This window comes from Garra rufa, chromosome 12 (genome assembly GCF_049309525.1).
Source record: "Garra rufa chromosome 12, GarRuf1.0, whole genome shotgun sequence".
Taxonomy (NCBI): Eukaryota; Metazoa; Chordata; class Actinopteri; order Cypriniformes; family Cyprinidae; genus Garra; species Garra rufa.
Genome location: NC_133372.1, coordinates 16,071,682 through 16,094,205, shown reverse-complemented (window position 1 = coordinate 16,094,205; position 22,524 = coordinate 16,071,682). Strand labels below are relative to the sequence as shown.

The following is a 22,524-nucleotide window of genomic DNA, read 5'->3' as shown; positions in this document are numbered from 1 at the left end:
CACATTGACTAATCAAGAGTTCCAATAACTAAAATAAGCTTGGCTTATTTTGTAAACTTGTTTTATGGAACACCACTCTGGACTCATTATGTAAAGCAATACACAACAAAAGAAAAGTAGTCCTTAGATGCTATGTCCTAATTTATCAGTGTCACAAGGAAATTACAATCCGATGAAAACTGCTCACTGACTAAGCTGCATCTAAATGGGAGTAAGGCATACAGCAATTAGACAATTGATAAAAATGAATGGAATTCTATTGTCTATGTAAATGATTAAATTGATTAATTGTCAGAAGTTATTACTCCACCTGTGTGCTGTCATCAACGTTTACGAAAGGTACTAAAAGCTGTGACTAGTTAGTAAATCTCTTTAAACACACTGCATTAAAGTGGTTAAGTAGCAAATAGCATTATATGGAAAATGTATTGCAATGATTTCTAACCGAAAGAACAAAAACAAATACAAAACACATTAACACATTCTTTAAATGTTTATTTTTCCACATACAAAAATTCCATATACAGAAGTCCCTAAAATTATAATGAAGGTTGTGAAAATTATAAAAATGAAAAAACCTGGCACCCTGAACTTCACAGGAAAACGAGGAGGTCAGATTTTAAAGGACCCTTGGACTTCAGTAGTGCTGATTCAATGTAGTATAGGTCAGGACATTTCTGGATGGCATTCGTATCATGATGCTATTTAATATCACTAAGGGGTTACTAAATAGGAAGCAGGGAGGATAATGCAAAAGATATTACAACTGCATTTGAACAACATTTTTTGGTAGCCGGTGTATTATCAGTCTGACCTGCTCTACGGAGGTATTGTTTGTGACCCTGCTTTTAAATGAAGATTAAGCTCATACGAGTCCACAGGGGTAACTGTCGATCATGAATTGACTGGTCCTTGGTAACTATGTAAATATTAGACTATGCCCTCACAAATGGCAAATGGTCTGTATGAGGTTTAGCATCATACTATAACGGTGTATTTTTCTCACAAACACTTTTATATGCCACGTAAAGATAGTTCATGTTGACAGTGGCATAAATTAAATGGGTGTAGGGCATCGTTACAGGTAACCAAGCTGAATCAAAAGCAAAACACTTCCAACAAATGAAAAAAAGGCTAAAGCTCACAAACAGAATTCTAAGAAAGTTTTAAAGATCTCATATTTACTTTATACTGAAGGTTTAGAAAGAATACAGTTCTTGTAGTCACTTGATTGTGTATAAAACCACCAGTGTGAACAGTGGATCTTTAAGGGTGCTGTTTACATCATCTTATATATACACACACACCCACACCGTTCACATACTCCACTAGGAAGAGGAAAGGAGGAGCACAGCACTGAGTTGGTAATACGTGCAGTCTCAATGACAGTCTCTGTATAATCTAAATTTAAATGGACTACTAATACACTTTTTAATTCTGCCCGTTACTCAAGATAAGTAAAATCAGTAAATAGAGGGAGAGCACACACACAAAAAAAACTGTGTACTGCTGAGATAATTTGAAATAGTAGATTGCAGACAGGTTAGTACCTGTCAGATTAAACATTAAATGTCAGTCAACAATGCTGAAAGTAACAGAGAGGGGAGATTTTAAATAAAACCTTTTACAGTAATTATAGCCTCGTATAGCATTAATATTTAATTCCCAATGCTGAATATGATTTTTTTTTGAAGAATGTTCGTTGACACTGGTTTTGAACTGCACTGATTTGCTTGGAAATCTGACTGCATTTAGAAATAATTCATCAGGAGAGGACCTGTTACTGAACTGCTCCGATGTAATTAATAGCATGGTGATGTGTCTCTTAACTTCAGCATGTGAGTCTCCTGCATGCCTTACATCACGGCACACTTCTTCTCCTCCGATGGGGCATTTCCATCAACTTTTTCCATTTCCAGAATAATTCTCTTGAAAACCTCTACAGCTGTCTGTAAAATGAATGTTCTTTTAAAAAGGAGAGCACATACACAAATCTCCATATTGTACCGAAAACAGAAACGAAGAAAAACAAAGTTACCTGATTTTCCTTAGCAGATGACTCCATAAAAGCGGCACCCCAAGAATCAGCTAGCTTCTTGCCCTCTTCTGGTTTAATCACTCTAAATTAAAAGAGACAGAGAGAGAGAGAACATGAGAGTGGAATTGGTTCTTTACTTATGCCATTTGCAGCTGATCTGACAAAACCTGAACGTTTGAAAGCCTAGAGGCCAATTTTGTGGTCTGAAATGTAAAAATATTTAATAACTCATTGTTTCTGCATATATATTAGAGAATAAAGCACAAAAAGTCATTAAGACCAGGCTCATGATATTAAGGTCAAATTAATATAAAAAATTACCTCAATTAATTTTAATTTGAGTACATGCAAGCATGTCTACCACATAAAAAAAACATACTAAATATCAAAATTTGTTAAAACCTTTTGTCAAGAGCATCTGATGAGAAATGTTATCCAAATTAGACAAACACCCTTTAAACTAGAACCATTTAAATGTAATTTAAAATGATCGAAAGGCAATATGTCCTGGGTAAAGTTGGTATCTATACAGTATAACCTATGGCAAAAATGTAAAAGACTTCATTATAATACCATCTGTCAGACTGATGCAAGTATGCATGTCTGAGCAGTAGGGGTATTTGGGACAATTCTACCAAGTTTGGAGTCTATGTGAAGTACTGTTCCCTAATTAAGTTAAACGTAATATTAAAGGAGTAGTCGACTTTCACAAAAATTTACAGATAATGTATTCACCCCCTTGTCATCCAAGATGTTCATGTCTTGCTTTCTTCAGTCGTAAGGAAATCATGTTTTTTGAGTAAAACATTTCAGAATTTCTCTCCATATAATGGACTTCTATGGTGCTCCCGAGTTTAAACTTCCAAAATGCAGCTTCAAAGGACTCTAAACGAGGGAAGAAGGGTCTTATCTAGCAAAACAATGGGTTATTTTCTAAAAAAAAAAAAAAAAAAAAAAGTATATAAGTTGTAATGTTTTTAGAAAATAACCAATCGTTTTACTAGATAAGACCCTTCCTCCTCGGCTGGGATCATTTAGAGCCCTTTGAAGCTGCATTTAAACTGCTTTTTGGAAGTTCAAACTCAGGGGCACAATAGAAGTCCATTATATGGAGAGAAATCCTGAAATGTTTTCCTCAAAAAACACCATTTCTTTACGACTGAAAAAAGAAAGACATGAACATCTTGGATGACAAGGGAGTGAGTACATTATCTGTAAATTTTTGTTCTGAAAGTGACCTACTCCTTTAAACAGATAAATAATAATACAAATCAACAACACAATCACCACCAACAACATATATAACAGGGATTAAGAATATATAGTATATGCTTACCTTTCCATGTGAAGGTCTTTTTTGTTCCCAACTAGAACAGTAGGTACCCTGGGTAAATATGCAATATTTGACTACATGTTTTATGACCTTGTGAAATATTTCAGACCATATGTTCACAGGTTTAAACCACACTTACTGTATCTTTCCAACCATATCAAGAAGCTTGTCGTGTAGAACCTGCACAACTTCAAAACTGAAAACAGAGTGGATTGTTTACATTTTATTGGCCTCTGAAAAGCATTCAGATCAGCATCTACGCCCTTACCCTCAGAGGAAAAATAACCCATATTAGAATGAGGTTAAAAAAGGCCTTTTTCTCAGTCAATATTGAGCATGTCACTAGTGTTCTAGAAGCTGCAATGGTTTTGACAAATACTTAAAAAAAAATATTCAGTGTTTCATACATAGTGTTTTGCTGGGGAAACTGAAGCTTGTCTAGCTTGAAACTAGTCCTGTTTTTCCCCACAGACTTATGCAATAGAAATGGTGATATAGGTATTATTTAAGTGACTACATAACCACTCCAAAAACAAATACGATGTGTCACATTGTTTGTGTAAGCAGCACTTCTGCGTTATGCTGTTCACAGATACCAGGAGTCATTCCTCTGTATCATCAGGTCTACCGGTAAATTGCCGGTACTCTCTTCCGTACTTGCTCCAGACAAACTGAAACTAAACACGCAGACTCAAACCATCTCACGCAATTTAACATATTAAGAGTAATGGAATGGAATGTTATTACATTGCTCAGTGAGACTGCCATAGGACCAAAGTGGAATCGATTTTTTAGCCCAGAACATTGGTCAGTAATCCGCACCGGAACCATTACGGTGGAAAAGGGGCTTGACAGAGCCAGTGCTCATGGTTTCAGCATTCTAGTTAAATATTTGGGTGATGTATTTACATTTATAGTATGCTTTAGTAAGTATCTTTAACAAGCCAAATCATGTGGCAGTCCACGCTGCAACCAAAACAGAAAATGTTTGATCAGTTCTCACGCTATTGCAAAGGATTTTAATTTTACTGTACTAAGTTTAATAAGTAGCCAACAGCCACTGTCAGATTCTTTGCATATAGATCGCTTTCCACCTGTCAACTGCTTTGCACAACAAGCAGTCTACATAAAACTGGAATGGTTTTTGTAAATTTGCAGGGTGCAAAACCAATTACTTATATTTTCACAGCACAAAAAATGATTAGCTCCAGTATGACTGTCAATTTCAGAAATGATCGAAGATGAAGGAAACAACAAAAAATAAAGGTCAGAAAATACCAACGCTTCAAACTTGAGTTTGAAACCGTATGAAGTTGACAACCAGATGAAGTATTACAAATCAGTTTTAGTACACATGCGTGACACTTGTCATTACAAGCTCATGGTCAATGGGGTATACTCAAACAATGACAGAACTGTGTGTGAGATGCAACAGCAGGCAAAAAACAAAGCATAACCCAGGTTAACGTCAGGATACTGAAGAAAAAAAAACAAGATGCACACACACACACACACACACACAAAAAACAGCAAGGTGTATATAGATGAGTCCAAGAATAAAGAATGAAATAAATAAGAGAGATTACACAAGCATGCAAGTTTGTTTATTTGAATTATTATCCTTAAGAAACTCAAAATAGACCAAACATTAAAACATTCCAATTGTTTGACTAAAGAAAACAACAGTGTAAGTAAGAAAAAAAACCCTGACCTTTTCATTGAAGTGACAGAATACACCAGAACGTAACCATGAATATCCATAGAATGAGACTGGGGGAAAATGGAATACTCATCCTAAACAGAAAGGGGGAGGGGGACAACTGGTATGAAAAATGATGAAGAAAAAAAAAGAAATAAAGAAAATTAAAAAAAAAAAAAAAATTACAGAAAGGTTGGGTGGGGGAATTCTTACCTGTCCAGCAGTGTCAACTAACTGGAGATTGAAATCCTGGCCATTCACAGACACCATTTTATTAAAAGCTAACAGAAAGGCAAACAGAAAGATATAATGAATTGGGCATATCAGAGCTCTTCATCTCTTGAAAGTAAAAGTATGTTTGCAACACTAATAACACAGTTTAAACACACACACCCAAAAACATTATACTTAGCAGATGGTTCATTAATATTCATATGATCATAAGAGTACGTGTATGAAACTTTAATGAGACTAATTTCTATTTGAACAACTACTGATCTGTTAAACATTATGTAACAATGCTTGTCAATGAATAATTAAAGTTATTACACACGTTATATATAAGAGATAAATGTATAGCATTCAAATGCACACTACCATTTACCAAAACATTAAGATAAAGAAAGATTTATACTTATACATTTACACTGAACTAAACTAAACAAATACTAAACAGAATAACAAAAACTGGAAATGAATAATAAACAAACCTGGTTACATTATGTTGTTATACAGATTACAGGACACAGTCCACTTTCATACTTTTGTACAAGGCTGTTTGATGCTTCTACATTATATAATGGTTTTAAAACTTAGTAGCATTTATTAATTGTTAGCCACTACATGTATTTGCCCATTATGGCATTTTAGAATCATGCAGTCTATGAATGCTAATAAAACAATATATCAATAAAATATTCCAGTACTCACTGTTTTCAATAGTAGGGTCATAGGAATCTACAAATTGTCCTTCTACAAACTGTATTGTGAGGGAGGATTTTCCTGTTGTAAAATAAACCAAAATTATTATCAAAGCATTGTTTAACAATTAGTAACAAACACGGGCCACCTACATTATTGTATATATAAGTACAATAATACAATTATTATTTTATTACAATGGGAAAAAAATAATCAAACTAATGTAACAGAAAGGTGTTGAGAAGGCTGTTGACTGATCAAGCCACATGTATATGCCGGTTTAGAACATGCCACTAACCCAACGCATGCAAATGTTTACTTTTCCAACTTCTGCCAGTTTTTAAAGGTTTCTCAGTCATTTTCATGGGTGTGTTAACATGTCACAAAGGCCTGATACACTGCATAACGCATTGCAAAATACACAGTTTGACACTTTTATAACATTTTATGATTCCATTAAGCTGACATAAAGTATGGTATAGAGAATAAGTTGTAGTTTCCTTGTTTAAGATTTTTTTTTTTTTTCATTTTAATGGACACAAATAATATTACATTATTTTTTCTTACAAAAATAAACATCTACAATTTAGTTGAATGAAATATAGCTTACTGCTCTCAACTGAATATGGAATTATTTTACATTTGCTTAAAGAGAAAATGCAATATGTAAACCTGCAGACCTAAGGGCACCAGTCAGCAAACAACACCACAAGATTTGCCACTTCAGAAGGCAATACATCAAAAATGTAAGGATTTCAAAGGTCGGCCAGGTGCGCAAAATGTTACAAATTTACACAGAAGTTTACGTTCATCCACAAATATACAGTTCCCTTATAATTAAAGGGATTTTTTTAAACTGAACTAGTCAAGGCAAGGCCAGTTTATTTATATAGAACAGTAATTCAAAGCGCTTTACATAAAAAGGCTAGGCTAACTTTTTTTTTGTCAAAAAAGAATCTTATATGGTGGTTCCATTAATATAGATTTACACTGTATTGTTGCAACTTAAATTTTGATTACTGAAAAGGTAAGAATCAGTAAGAATCCTTCAAACTTTGTATTTTTATATCAGCCATCATATTAAGCTCACCCTTGACAATGATGAAAAACAATTATTACAAACCAGCAGACGATGAAACTAAACTTACGTATATTATATGTTGTCTCAAATGTAAAATTCATAGATGTAATTAAAATAGCCTTGAACAGTAACATGTCTAAACTTTGGCAGAGCACGGCAGCCTTATATTTGGCCAGAAGGTGCAACAGGACGGCTTATTCTTTGTTGTCGTGCATGCCAATTTCACAAAACCAATAAAACGGTAGTTAAAATGTCAAATTCGAGCTCGACTCATACTGTATTGTTTACAAATCTTGATGGGGAATTTAAGTGTTCATTAAACTACAGTGTCACATTTATAGTACCCTTGAAAATGACCGAGAATGAGCACTGTAAAGCTCTTTATGGACACAGCGCCATCAACACGTTAATGTGAATCGTAGAGTCGTTTAAGGTGGAACAGAAAGCGGCAGTAACTGGCGAATAACTAGCTAAAAAGGAACTGCAACTCGTTACAAATCACATTTGAGACATGGCGAGATGTTACTACAAATGCCCGACTGATGATATTCGAGTTTTGACTGGCAAATGATTGGAAATGATCGCGTGTGATCCTCGTGTGTTGAGATCCGCACGTTGCTAATTCCTGCCAGCACCATGCGCTTCTCCATTATGTTTCCAAACGCTGGTGCCCTGTTTGAAGTTTCTTTACAGTGTCGGAATAAATCAGTGAATTAACTCAACAAAGTGGCTGGGCACCAGAGAACAGCTAAAATGAAATTTACTATACAGCTGTGATAACTCTGCTAACTTAGCGACTACTACATAACATCAAATACTTCCTACTGAAAAATGCACAGCAAACACTCACCAACAGATCGATACCCCAATACAGCAATCTTTCTGTATTTAGGTTGAGGCATTATTTGTGAATATCCTTTCAACGTCGAAACCAAAGAACTGGAGGTTAAGAAAGAAATAGTTTATCAAACATTAGAGGTCTATCACGTGATAACAACAAACTTTTCCACGCCCTCCAGAAAGATCTTCATCGTTGTTTCTATCGCATAAAATAAACTTTTCTGTTTGTGTACGTCGTAAAGTCAAAAATATTTTTCTTTGGAAGTAAACCTTTAAGTATACAGTGACGTCTTAAAACTACGACGAATGAACTAAAATGCTTATTCACTGCAGTAGCGTGTCTTCTATTTCTAGGTTATATGGGGGTTGGCAAACCAACTGTTGGTGCATTTCCGCCACCTACTGGGATGGAGTGTTACTGTACAAGGGGGGAACGAAAAAAAAAAATATATTTTTAAATATGCTGTATACATAAATGAAGAGTTTCTAAGAGTTCATATTTATTACAACTGCCAGAATCATGCTTTCCATTTCTTAGACTGTCAAATTATTAGCTGAGATATTATTACATCGTTCCCAAAAAAACATATTGAATGTCATAAAGATGTTGCCCATTTATTATTTTATGCTATTTCTCTTGGCACATCTTTCTGACAATTATTTTAATTAATCCTTTGACTTCTGACATATCTAATGATACATTTATACCATTTTTTGGATCTCATAGCTTCCACTCTAATGTGAGTCCATTGTCTCATAAAAAGACTGCTACAATTGTCAGTTGGTGTATATTCTGAACAAACTTTGTATTTCTATAGAATGTATTTGCCTTTAGAAACATTTGAAAATAGGTTACGTGCTTATTGTCCTAAAAAGAGGTTTACTATTGCTAAATGAATCCACCTTCTTCCTGTTAAAAAAAAAAACAGCATATGCTGATTAAAGCTGGTCCTTTGCTGCTTTATGCTGGTCCTTTGCTGGTTTATGCTGGTCCTATGCTGGTTAATGCTGGTCCTTGACCAGCAACATGACCAGCATAAACCAGCAAAGGACCAGTATTTACCAGCTAAAACCAGCATCCCAGCACCAAAACATACCTAACCAGCATATGCTGTTTTTTCAACAGGGCTTCCATGTTTAAAACAAATACAGAAAAGAAGACATTGTCTGTGTGTGTGTGTGTGTGTGTGTGTGTGTGTGTGTGTGTGTGTGTGTGTGTGTGTGTGTGTGTGTGTGTGTGTAGGAATACACAAGGATAGTGTACATAGTGACATTTCTCAGGTCCCCATGAGGAAACAGGCTTATAAATCATGCACAATGAGTTTTTTTGATGAAGTAAAAGTGTGCACAATCTCCTGTGAGGGCTAGGTTTAGGTGTAGGGTAAGTGTAGGGCAATAGAAAGTACGCTTTGTACAGTATAAAAACCATTACGCCTATGGAATGTCCCCATAAAACATGTAAACCCAACTTGTATAACATAAATGTGTTTTATGAAGACATTTCCTGAGTCCTCATAATTAAAATAGCTTTGAAAACATACTAAACATACTATTTGGTTATCAGTAAATGAGAATTCTTTCATAACAGCAAGAAAAAACAACAACAACAATCCAATCAATTTTTAACAAACACATATCAGCTTATTGCCAGCACTCTGAAAAGATACTAACTTGTTCATTAATGCCATTATTGTTCTGGTATAGTATGCTGGTAAATGATTTACACCGTCATGACTGTGGGTCATCTACAGTGCGATAATATCTTGCATTTGCCCATTTAGTTAAACTTCTATAGACTGAACAGTGAAACTGGTAGGCCATTAAGGTTGATAATCATTAAACTTGCAACATTTAGAACAAGATATGCAGACCTCCGTTCAGACATTGATATTCATAAGACTAAAAGCCCTCCTGCATTCCGCTGTCTGACAGGAAAGGTCTGCATAGAGTTCCTAAGGGGTTTCAAATCTTGGCACTCAGTATGAGGAGATTCAATTAAGTCTTGCATTCCCCTAATGGCCTGGGCAGAGCATAAACTAAAACGCGCACAGAGCCTACAAATCTCTGCTTCACTATAAAGTATAGGCTACTAAGGTCCAATGGACACCTGCTTCTGTAAAGAAAACTTAGATCTTTGAGAATTTCTGTACACAAAATTAGGCTTCGGAAAATAACTTCGGTATTGATGGAATCTTTAACAGTGGCTTTTACAATGAAAGTGTCTAGTCCCATCACATCTTCCCTAAATCGATGACAGTGATGACTGTGGTTGTCAGGGGTATAGGGAATGGCAGAATTCTAGTGACGATGTCCTAATTTCAACAAAGCATACAGTTAAACGGGAAGCTAACATAATGAAAGTAGATTATGGACTTCTGAAGCAGCAAAATAAGTGTATGAGGGTATAGGAAAAAGAAAAAAGTAAGCATACAGCATACTCATATATGGCCCCTAATACACCTCTGATGGAGTCAAATTTCAGTGAGGTAAGTGCATAGACCCACATATAGGCTATTTGGCCATTCAATTCTGTTTGGTTGGATCATGCACCCACTGATGTGAAAGATAAATGTAAATCAGGCAATTTTGTTTAATTAGAATGGAAGATTTTCTGACTCTGATGATGGTAATGGAATATTAATCTGAAAATCAGATTAGTTTCATTAGCCTAAATAATTAATGGAGGAGTATCCTAGATTTTTCAATATAGCTGTGATTTGACACTTTGTTTTTGCATCTGAAGAGTAGACTTGTAGTGAGCTACAGGCAAGTACAAAAAATATTTCATAGAAATGAAAGAAGCAAGTTTGCACCCAGACATAGGTGAATACTAAACAAGTTGAACAGATTAATCTTTAAAAAAAAAAAAAAAGAAAAAAGAAAAGAAAATACATAACTTTTTTTCTGTCCTTAAACTTGACAGATGTAGAATCACATGATATTTAAATACGTTCAATCAAGAATTGACGTTCCTATGAACTGCAGTGTTTGACTGCTAGGGTGTGTACTTTCCGCGCCTGACTGGACACATGCGCATCATTTCACATCGAAGCAGCAGGAGCGGTGAGAAAATCTGAGGAGCAATTTATTGCAAAGCGAAAAGACATTCTGATATTGGAGAAATACAATTTTTACAAAATCAGTGAATATAGATTACTAGATCAATGGATTGATACTTTGTGACATTTTACACTGGCGGCGTAAACAAACGTGAAAAGAAAACAAGTGGAGATCAACAGTGACATCTGTGTGGTAGGTTTCCCTTTTAATTATAGAACCACAAGTTGATAGGGAAGAACAAATTAAAAACAGTGATGCAACATTTGCTTTAAATATCATGTTGATTTCTGTCAAAACGCAACAATAGCATAATAGAAAAACATTTTTTTCAGGAAGTACATTTAAAATAAGGTTAAAGAGAGAAGCGCATGTCCAGTATAGTGATAAGGAACAAAGTGTATTGATTAAATGGAATCTGAACAATTTAGTTTGTGTGTAAGAGCATCGCTATATGCAGTTTAAGAACAGCGGTCAGTGGCCATTGATACGCTTTCAATTTAATACAGTGCTTGCAAATGTCTAGGCCAAACCCAGGTTATTTTTTTACTTTTCAATGTAGGCTATTCAGTGTGTGTGACTGACCTGTTAAGTCCTGTATTCGAACGGTAGGCTAACTAATTTTACTTGCAGTATTTGCATGGTTTTGAAGGTCTCTGAGTTTAAAAGGAGCAAAAACAGTACTTTGGAAATATATCTATTTACATTGATTTACCTTTGACCACTGCCAAGTTGCGCTGTACGTAATGTACAGCGAAAGCTTGTAGGCTACCTATCGCCTATTCACATTAATAAATCGCTGAAATCCTTCACTAAAAACGATTAAAAACTATTAAAATAATGGCAGCAACGTTGTGTAAAATGGTGATCAAATTACTACTAGCCCGCTTTTTTATATACAATTTATATTTTATTAACTGTAGATTGCCATAAGGAAGGATGACAAAACTACAAAGTGTTATCCGAAGGCATAACCTAGACTGATAGGCTGTTTTATTATTGTAAGCAGCATTCATTTTCAGCCTCAATGGAACTGTGTGGAAATTAATATGTAATACATTACTTAGTTTTGTAAAATATTATTTCTAGTTTTCTCTAGACAAAACTGATTATTCTTTTTGAAAAACCTATAGACTTTTTTCTTTAACCCTAACCCAACCCCTAAACATAAACCTCACAGAAAACTTTTGGCATTTTTACTATTTACTTTTGTGAGTTAACAGCTTATTTCTTAATTAACCTGTTTCTTACTTAGCCTGTTCGATAACTTTCAATGAGTTTGCCATTAAATATTTATTTCAGAGTGAGCTATATTTTACAATGGAAATCTCAAGGACAGGAAGTAGTCAATTTACATTTATGCTTTTGGCAAACGCTATTATTCAAAGTGACTTACACTGCATTTAAGGAACACATCAGTTCTTTATCAGTCCTTGCTTTTCCTAATGATCAAACTCATGACCTTGACACTACAGCATGATCTACTGATTGAGCAACCGGAAGGTATTTTATTTTTATGGTATCCACAAATAGTTATTGACAGTCCTAAAACCAAGTAAGTGATTTTATGATATAATGTGATTGGTTTACAAGGCACTCGTGATTCAAGATGACGATTACATTTTCTCCAACTGTAAGCTGTGGAGGTCGTCATCTCTTTATACAGGTCACTTACTCGCCCTGAGTTTTTTTTTTAATAAAACAGCTCACTTGTTTCTAATTATCTGTTTACAATGTGCTGTTGTTGGTCATAAATTTATATATGTAGATACTGCATTAGCAGCTGTTCCTTTGGGCTGCTATGGATTAGCCGTCTGCCTTATTGGAATGCTTATTCAGAAGCAACATGTATGAAATCTATATCTGCTATTCAGCAGCTGATTTTCACAGGATTTAGCTTATCATTAATATTACATAAATAGAATGGTGAAGAAAACTGGTTAAAAACTATATATAAAGCAGTTAATCATCAGAGAACCATATGGTTCTTACCACCATATAGTGTGCAAAATGTTATGGCATTTATGAAAATTGATTGGTTTGTTAGTATGAGTGATGAGCAGAATGTTGACTGTTCCAAGATGGTGAAAAACTTGACATGTCTGGTACATTCAACTGAGGTAACACTTTATTATAAGGTGTCCTTGTTACATGTTACATGTACTTACTAGTATAATAATGCATAATTATATGCAAGTGACCCTAAACCAAACCCTAATCCTGACCCTAACCATATAATAAGTACATGTAATACTAATATTACTCAGTACTTAAATGTATAATTACACTGTAACAAGGACGCCTTAATCTATGTGTAGATCTATGTTGCTGCCTAGGTCCTGAAACTCCACTTATAATGTGTGTTTAGAAGAAGTGTGTTTATAGAGAGGCGAGGAAATATTCTGAAATATTCAACCAACAGCCCTAAAATGTGCTAGATAAATGCAGATTTTTCATAAAAAAATCTTTACACAATGCCTGAGCCAAACATAGTATGTGGAATCACTTATTCAAGTTGTCCATTAAAGATTTTAACTTATCAGTTGCTGTGACTTTATATTCCCATTCTAATTGGCAAAGTTGAACGGCAAAGTCAGACACCACTTTTTCCCATTTCTCCACCCTGCAGGGGAAAAATTCAGAAAGAACCTTGTCTGATTGTGACCTCACCCATGGTATCCTCTAGTGAAAGAGTATTCATTCCCTCATCCTCACAAAGTGACCGAACAGGGGAAGATGAGAAATACAAGGCCCGGCAGAGTGCTGTTTCTCCATGTCCCTTACTTTCTTTGCTTGTGTGGCGTCTCTTGCACCAAACAAGTTAGATATCGGGAGAGCTGGAGATTGAACTTTTTAAAGAACCCAACCCAGGAATAAAGCATCTTGAACTTCATGACCCAGGCACTATAAACGGCGCTCATGACCATATGAGAAACTTTCTCACGTGGAGGACCTTTTTTACATTGTTCAAATCAATCATGCAACTCGGAGCAAATGATACACGTCGCAACACATCTGGGGGTAGAAAATTATCTGAAATAACTAAAATAAGTCACTGAAATAAGTGCATAAGTAGAAACTAGATAATCATCAGCCTAAGGACTGTAAATTTGGACAAAATGAAATTGCACTTATAGTTAATATGTCCATGAGGACGATGACTAAAGTGTTGAATATCATTATCATTGGATATCAGATATCATTGTAATTAATCTAGTCATCATATCTACATTCACAGGTCAATGTTAAAAAAAAAGATAATAATAAATGATGGTCTATTAATCATTAGTTTAAAAAAACTCACTGGAATAGTACAGTACATGGTTAACTTCATTACTAACTACAGGTCTATGTAAAATTAAAATATATATAAAAAATGTAAATGAATTATAAAAAGGACAAAATATAGCAAGTTACATATATTGCATGTGAGAATTTCATCATAAATGGTTTGTTTTGTGGTGCTGAATGGCATGCATATAACGTCGGCGCACAACATTAAATGCCACAGGATGATGGTGAATTAATTAAGTTAATATTTTAACACATTAAAATGAATCACAGAAATGAATCCATTATGCCTGCCAGCCATACTAAAAGACATTTTGTCCTCTTTTTCTGTTACAGTGTATAGGTAGATCATGGTTAAGGAAAGACGCACTTGGTGGATTTTGGATCCTAAGGACAACCTTTTACACATCAATGTGGGTGGGTTGAGGCACACCCTGTGCTCAAGCATTCTAAGGAAGTTTCCGGACACGCGCCTTGGCCAGCTCTTGTCCTGTGACTCAGAAGATGACATTCTACTACTCTGTGATGACTTTGATGTTCAACAGAAAGAGTGTTACTTTGACCGTAACCCGGGTCTTTTTCCATATGTCCTGCACTTTTACCAGACTGGCAAGCTGCACATTATGGAAGAGCTGTGCATTTTTTCCTTTTCTCAGGAAATAGAGTACTGGGGCATTAGTGAGTTTTTTCTGGACAGCTGCTGTAGTTACCGTTACCTTGATCGTAAAATGGGGAGACATCATAAATCCTGGGATGAAGAGAGTGATGCTAGCAGTGTGGATACATCTGTTGATGAGATTTCTGATCTGAACAAAGATATTGAACACTTCCATGAAATGCGTTTTGGAAACATTCGGAAGTGTCTCTGGCTAACATTAGAAAATCCAGGGTACTCAATCCCTAGCAAAATTTTCAGCTTGCTTTCCATTTGTGTGGTGTTAATATCAATTGCCACCATGTGTATCAACAGCATTCCAGAGTACCAGATATTTGATGAAAATGGTAATCCAACTGAAGACCCAACTATGCATGTTTTAGAAGTGTTCTGCATCTGCTGGTTTACCTTTGAGGTAGTAACACGTATGATTCTTGCTCCAAACCATCGTAAGTTCTTCCTGCTACCACTAAACTTGATTGATATCATCTCAGTGATGCCTATTTACATCACTATCTTTTTCGATCTGCTCGTTGGGAGTGAGTCAGAGCTGGACAACTTGGGAAAACTGGTCCAGGTGTTGCGGCTAATGAGAATCTTCAGGGTGCTGAAGTTGGCTAGGCATTCAACAGGGTTAAGGTCACTAGGTGCTACGCTACGGGTGAGCATACACTGCTACAGTTCAAGTGCATTTACTGTACAGGATGCATATTGATGAGCTGTTCAAATCTGGACTTGGAGGGAGACCCACAACACTCCACATTTTGTATTTCTTAAAAAACTCACCATGCTTTCCAATATGCATACTATCCACCTTAAATATATTCAAGATTAGAACGAATTTGTCCCAAAATATAGTATGTTAAAATGAGAATCCAAAGATACCTGGATGGTCTACAATTTCCAGTGGATTTTTGAAGTGCACATCCATGCACAATCTAACAGCAAATATTGTCCACAAGCCCTCTTGGTTTAAAATAACATCAAAGAGCTATAAACATGGAAGATATGCATGAAATCAATGCAGTTTCATCACTTTAATAACTCTTGAATGCAATAACCTCTCCCCTTCGACCTCCCTATTATTCACATGAGATCACAGCAATAGCAAACTAATTCAAAACAGTAGGCACAAACAGGCAGTGGTCAAATAACAGGCAAATGATCTAATGGGCAATCAAGAAAGAAACTTAAATCCAATAACCAGGCAGAACATCATAACATAAGGCAAAACCATAGTAGAGTGAAGAAATACTCAGTAAAGCAGGTAAACTGGCAACACTTTACAACTTTTAAACCTACAAATCTGTAGAAGAAATGGAGAGATGTCAATACTGGGGAGAGTGCTCCCTCTGGTGGATGGAGGAGTGAGCCCCTGGCTGTGTATGATAGGGATGGGTGATACCACTTTTTTTGTACAGATACTTTCAAGGCCAGTATCATTGATATCGATACTGATACGATACTTTTAATCTAAACTTTTAAATTATGAATTTTTTTAAATTACTTAAAGTAAAATGGGTAATGATAACCTTGATAAACTTTATATTTGAAACGCATTTAACAGTCAATACGCCTTAATTGTAACTTATTAGGTTATATTTATGTTTACATATGGTTCAAATATTTTTTTTGTTTACAAAATGTTACACATTCAAATCTAAAAATACTACAGTTTCTGCCAGTGTTTTTAATTTGACAGTGAATGATTTCTATTAACAGAATAGAACATGATCAATATGAACTTTTAATTTTAATAAATGTAATGCAAACTATGTAGACTACAATTTCAATTTGTTTATTGTGAAATAACTCAAACATATATGTTTTGTTCTGTCTTCTGATAAGCATTGTTCTAGGCTACTGTTTCCAAAAGCATCAGCTTTCTTATGATACTTTGGGAAACGCAGCCCTGTCTGATTGCACTGTCAGAAGTGAACGAACGCTCTCTGTGATTGATTCGGTCTGTCTTGCAACATCTGTGTGACGTGTGTTTAAATAAGCAGGAAATTAGTCCTATACATCCTGCACAATTATTAGCATAAGTTTTTCATCCAATTCAATGCATATTTTATGCATTATTTTTTTGTTAAATAAAGAAAATCACTGGTAAATAAAATACACCTTAGTATCAATATTTTTTGTTTGAGGATCGATACTTTCGATACTCACGTCAGTATTGAAATATCGATACTTCAGGATACGCCCATCCCTAGTGTATGAGTACCATGAATGAAATTAAATCAAGCTGTCCAGGTAATGGTATAAGAACAAAGCAGCCTGTAGATTCAAGACGCAATTGTCTGACATGGTAGAATGTTGCAAAACTCTACTGCTTTACACTAAAAAGTAAAGTATGTACTTTTTATTCACAAAAAGCATAAATACTTTTAGGATATAGTTTAAACAGGCAAATTGGGATGCAGCATCACTTCAGTTTCCATCCTAAATTCTATGTGATTATAGTAATTTTCAGTACTATTTAGGGCAGATAGGGTGGATAGTATGCACATTGAGATGCAGGGGTAGTTTTGTGGGTTCCCAAGATCAGGATTGAAAACCACTGAAATATTGAATAATAGTAACTGTAAATGTTTGTATTGTGCTTTAACTAAATTAATCCATGATAGCAGTTCCAAAAATTCCCTAAATATCATGTATTTTGACTACTTTGTTGTTGAAAATTCTATAAAACATTCAAGTCCTTTCAATTATTACAAAAATGGAAATTATTCTTGAACAGTCTAAAGTTCAGGCAACTCAGTAGCTTAAGCACTCAAAGGGTTAGTACGCCCAAAAATTGTCCCATGTTTTACTCACCCTCAAGGCATTCTAGGTGTATATGACTTTCGACTTTCAGTCTAATCCAATCAGAGTTATATTAAAAAAATTGTCCTGGCTCTTCCAACGTTTATAATCGCAGTGGTTGGGTGTTTCTGCTTAACAGTCCAAAAAAGTCCATAGTAAAAAGTGCTCCACACGGTTCCGGAATGGCGTACGCATATGACAGTTAGCACAAGCTGGAGAAAAGTGATTATTACATTTTAAATATGGATATTTTTCAAAAAATTTTACAAAAATGCATCGAATTGCTACAAGAGGCCCATATTCACCCCCCGGAACTGTGTGGAGCACTTTTTATTACGAATGGATGCACTTTATTGGACTTCTTTTGGACTGTTGAATAAAAACACCCGCCCACTGCGTTTATTTTCAGTCGAATCCAACTCTCATTGGATTTGACTGAAATATGAAAGTCATATACACCTAGGATGCCTTGAGGGTGAATAAATCATGGGTTAATTTTTGCTTTTGGGTGAACAAACCCTTAAAGTGTTTCTACTATATTTTCTATGTAAAAAAAAATCATGTTTTTGTTTCTTTGTGTAGCACAGCTACAGAGAGGTTGGAATCTTGTTACTGTACCTGGCAGTGGGTGTATCAGTGTTCTCTGGAATGGCTTACACTGCAGAATATGAAGAAGATGTTGGTTTGGACACAATCCCAGCTTGCTGGTGGTGGGGGACTGTTAGTATGACGACAGTGGGATATGGAGATGTAGTGCCAACGACCGTGGCAGGAAAGCTGGCAGCATCTGGCTGCATCCTGAGCGGTACATTAGTTGTGGCACTACCCATCACCATCATTTTCAACAAGTTTTCACATTTTTACCGCAAACAAAAAGCTCTTGAGGCCTCAGTGAGAAACAGCAACAGCAAGAGGCTCATAATAAGACAACAGAGTAACAGTGAAGACAGCCCAATACATGGACATAGCAACTGTTTGGAAGATGGAGAGACAAATGAAGATGTTAGTTTTGAGAGAGGAATTGTAAACTTTTGTTATGAAGACCATCCACTGACAAATAGGTGCTGATGTATTCACCATGCAAGAAAAATGATTTTTCAGAATATTATATCATTATCAAATATAATTTCCTGGCTGAAAATAGAGAGAGTCTGTGGAATCCAGTGATTCCACTATGCTGTGGTGGGCATTTTGCTGCCATAGTTTGGGTCCCCTTGGTGGGAAGAGTATTTTTCAACTGAAAGGCTGCATCCTACCTAGCCTAGTTATTCTGAGGCTTTTAGACTAGAGTTATCCTCAGCATTAAACAACAGAATGACAGTCTAGTAAGTCTGCATGGCTGCATCATAAAGTTTTCCTCCCCTGTGGTCACAGGATGAAAGTACTAATAAAAATTATTTTAGGGGAAAATTATATTGAAAATCCTTATATTATCTGACCTTCTATTAATGCAATACAATGAACAACAGCTGTCAGTGTGAATTAGAATGTAAGCAATAATTGTCAAGTCACATTTATATAATGCTTTATTCAGTACAGATAGTTTAAAAGCAGCTTCACAGTAATGAACAAGAAATTAAAGTGTCAATGTGGCAAAGTGCATAAATTCAGCTATAAAGCAACTCTACAGCAGGTAGATGGCAATAGTGCCATTATTCAGCTCAAGTCAGTTTAATGTTGAGTTTTGTGTTAAGTTTTCCTCTGGCTTTAAATGAACAAACACGGTGTGATTTATCATTCCACGCTGCATCACAAGTGAGATTTTGTGGACCGATATTATTCAAAAGTTTGCATTTAGCTCTACATGGACTTTGGTATACAACACAATGGAATTAGGTGACAAAATGGTAGGGTTGTAGTGTGAAGTCTTTCTAAGTAGTGAGCAAGTATACAATGTTTAATAGGCAGCCAATGAGAGTTGAACATGTCTATAAATGCCTACACGAACGTAATTTAAAAATAAAAAGAAGTTTCTCTCAATGAAAGAGAGAAGAGACAGTAAACATAACTGACAAGTTAACAGACTAATGTAATGCTAATAAACTATGCAAGCAATAGATATTTAGATTAAAAAGCTAATAATATTGGACTATTTTTGATAGACAATATCAGATAAAATATATGATAATATATTTAAATAAAAATTTATATTTAGCAAACAGGAAAGAGTGAAAAGATTTTTAAGATGATGCTTGACAGAGCTTGACAAAGCGCTCAACAGCGAGACAGGGACCGGAAACTGTTCATTGTGGGAAGACTACAAAATACAGTGAACAAAGGATGTAAAATAAAGGCTGCCAATCCAAGTATTCACTGTTTTCCTATGAGGAAACATTTCTATGCAAAGAGCACAAGGGGTCACAGAATGGGTGAATGTGTATGAAAATTATATTAAAAATGTGGCCTTCATAGTCTCTAGATTTCAACCAAACTTAACACCTATGGAAGTTTTTGGCATCTTAGAAAGCATAAACCCATGAACTTATGCAATATCAACGTTCTTGCGTTTCCTGGGAATGAAACCCATGACCTTGGCATTGCGGGTGTGTTAGTGGTTTGAACGCTTGCTGTGCATGATGGAATTAGACGTTGTCCCAAACCACAAGAAAACCTTTTCTTCAGCTGTTCCTGCTCTTCCTTTGGTTAGAGGTTTAGTATAAAAATAGCAGTCTTGCATGGCCCAATGTAAGACAGCATGGCATAGAAGGTGATGTAGGGTCCTTTGAACAGCGACACAGACTGTGAAGCACCAACCACTGATATTCCTTCCTCTTTTTTGTTGGGATTTAGGCCATTGTCTTTCTATAAAGAAGTCTTGAGTCTTAACAAATCAGAGTGACTCATTTCATTCTATAAGGAGAGAAAACTCTTTTGTTACCTCAGGGGTCTCCAGTCCTTCTCCTAGAGCATGTGTAAAACTCTGGTCCTGGAAGGCCACTGTCCTGCAGTGTAGCTCCAATCAGTTCCAGAACACCTGCCTGGACGTTTCTAGGAGAGATTATCTTACTATTGAGAGATGTAAGGGTCTGTAGTACTTACTATTGGAGAAAGTGTAATGGCTAACTTGGATCACCTCAACCAATCATATAATGACAGTAACATCAGTCAGACAGTTTAAGACAGTCAGTTACAGTATTAATGGTATTACAAGTCTTCAGGTAAAACCTGAAATACAGAAAGAAAGAAAACATCTATTATTGAATAGTAATGCGACACATTTGCTGGTAAATTTTGCTGTATTATTGCTGTAAATAAGTCCTACAGTACCTGTTTCAACATTTCATACCCTGCCTTTTTTTTTTAATTTTTATCAAGGTAAAATCTAAGTATTGTTAAGTGTAAAACATGTTAAATATTGGCAAACATGCTGTCATTCATTAAATGATGAGCTATTTCCTTGCAAAAAGTGTTTATTCAGTGTAGTGATGCCTCTCCTCCATTGATATACATTTAAAAACGGCCTCTTGTCCCCTTCCCTGCGTATCACCAAAGCTGCAGCATTAGCATTAGCTGTTACATTTTTTAGCTAAGGGTTGCAGGCTTGCCTTCTAATAGCTTTGTTTCTAGTAATCCTGAAGACCGTGATTAGCTCAATTCTGCTGAAAGGTGGCCATCCAGGAACGGAACATCCCCGCTCTTTCCTTCTTTTAGGCTCCCCTCTTATATTATACTGCCATGCTCTTTTCTGAAATCTTACAATGGTTATCATTCTTGTTCTTTCCCTATCCTCTCCTTTTTCTACTTTCACCCTCTATTTAACTTGTTACACCCCTCTGCCCTTCTCTTCACCTCTTTCTCCTACTGTGTTTCCTCTACCCACACTACAGATTTTCAGTCTTACCTCTTCTCTGTTTCACTCTATCCTGACAGTCTGCTGTTGTTAATTTCTTTTTCCTAAATATTCACAGGTTACTACTGCTTCACTATCTATTCTATCTAAACTTTAGATTGGGGAAATATGTGTGTAGTACTTGTATGTATGTATTTTATTTATTTATTTAAAAATGTATGAAGGACCAAATATGCAAAAATAAAAAAATAAATGCATAAGTATTTAAATAAATGAGCTAACTACTTTTGTCATTATTTTACATTTACTTTTTTATTGCTGTAATATTTGAATTTACTTAATACGCGTAAAGGGACATGCAGTAGTTATTTAGCTAGTGTAAGCATTGCTGTTTTTCATGTAGAGGTCCTTTTCAAAAAATTAGCATATTGTGATAAAGTTAATTATTTTCTGTAATGTACTGATAAACATTAGACTTTCATATATTTTAGATTCATTACACACATTTGAAAGTAGTTCTAGCCTTTTATTGTTTTAATATTGATGATTTTGGCATACAGCTCATGAAAACCCAAAATTCCTATCTCAAAAAATTAGCATATTTCATCCGACCAATAAAAGAAAAGTGTTTTTAATACAAAAAAAGTCAACCTTCAAATAATTATGTTCAGTTATGCACTCAATACTTGGTCGGGAATCCTTTTGCAGAAATGACTGCTTCAATGCGGCGTGGCATGGAGGCAATCAGCCTGTGGCACTGCTGAGGTGTTATGGAGGCCCAGGATGCTTCGATAGCGGCATCCAGAGTGTTGGGTCTTGCGTCTCTCAACTTTCTCTTCACAATATCCCACAGATTCTCTATGGGGTTCAGGTCAGGAGAGTTGGCAGGCCAATTGAGCACAGTAATACCATGGTCAGTAAACCATTTACCAGTGGTTTTGGCACTGTGATCAGATGCCAGGTCGTGCTGAAAAATGAAATCTTCATCTCCATAAAGCTTTTCAGCAGATG

The 22,524-nt window shown here is 35.5% G+C and overlaps 2 protein-coding genes across 2 annotated transcripts; one reads left to right on the top strand and one right to left on the bottom strand.

Moving 5' to 3' along the window:
- Positions 1 to 478: 478 nt before the first annotated feature.
- On the bottom strand, positions 479 to 8,272 carry rhebl1 (Ras homolog, mTORC1 binding like 1). The gene is made up of 8 exons (XM_073851442.1): positions 7,923 to 8,272; positions 6,001 to 6,072; positions 5,284 to 5,351; positions 5,083 to 5,165; positions 3,511 to 3,567; positions 3,375 to 3,422; positions 2,039 to 2,120; positions 479 to 1,949 (listed from the first exon to the last, which is right to left on the bottom strand). Exons 1-8 carry the CDS (start codon positions 7,972 to 7,974, stop codon positions 1,857 to 1,859), a joined length of 555 nt encoding a protein of 184 aa, XP_073707543.1. The 5' UTR covers positions 7,975 to 8,272; the 3' UTR covers positions 479 to 1,856.
- Positions 8,273 to 14,610: 6,338 nt separating this feature from the next.
- Positions 14,611 to 18,791, top strand: LOC141347507 (delayed-rectifier potassium channel regulatory subunit KCNS2). The gene is made up of 2 exons (XM_073852518.1): positions 14,611 to 15,576; positions 18,306 to 18,791. The coding sequence occupies exons 1-2, from the start codon at positions 14,611 to 14,613 to the stop codon at positions 18,789 to 18,791; spliced, it is 1,452 nt and encodes a 483-aa protein (XP_073708619.1).
- The last annotated feature ends 3,733 nt before the right edge of the window (positions 18,792 to 22,524 follow it).

What these genes read in the sequence shown, in the direction of transcription:
- rhebl1 (XM_073851442.1), bottom strand. Translation starts at nt 7,974, where the DNA reads ATGCCTCAACCTAAATACAGAAAGATTGCTGTATTGGGGTATCGATCT. An exon ending in ATTGGGGTATCGATCTGTTG is followed by an intron (nt 6,073 to 7,922) that starts GTGAGTGTTTGC and finishes ATTTTACAACAG; the next exon opens with GAAAATCCTCCCTCACAATA. An exon ending in TAGTTGACACTGCTGGACAG is followed by an intron (nt 5,166 to 5,283) that starts GTAAGAATTCCC and finishes CTTTCTGTTTAG; the next exon opens with GATGAGTATTCCATTTTCCC.
- LOC141347507 (XM_073852518.1), top strand. Translation starts at nt 14,611, where the DNA reads ATGGTTAAGGAAAGACGCACTTGGTGGATTTTGGATCCTAAGGACAAC. An exon ending in CACTAGGTGCTACGCTACGG is followed by an intron (nt 15,577 to 18,305) that starts GTGAGCATACAC and finishes TTCTTTGTGTAG; the next exon opens with CACAGCTACAGAGAGGTTGG.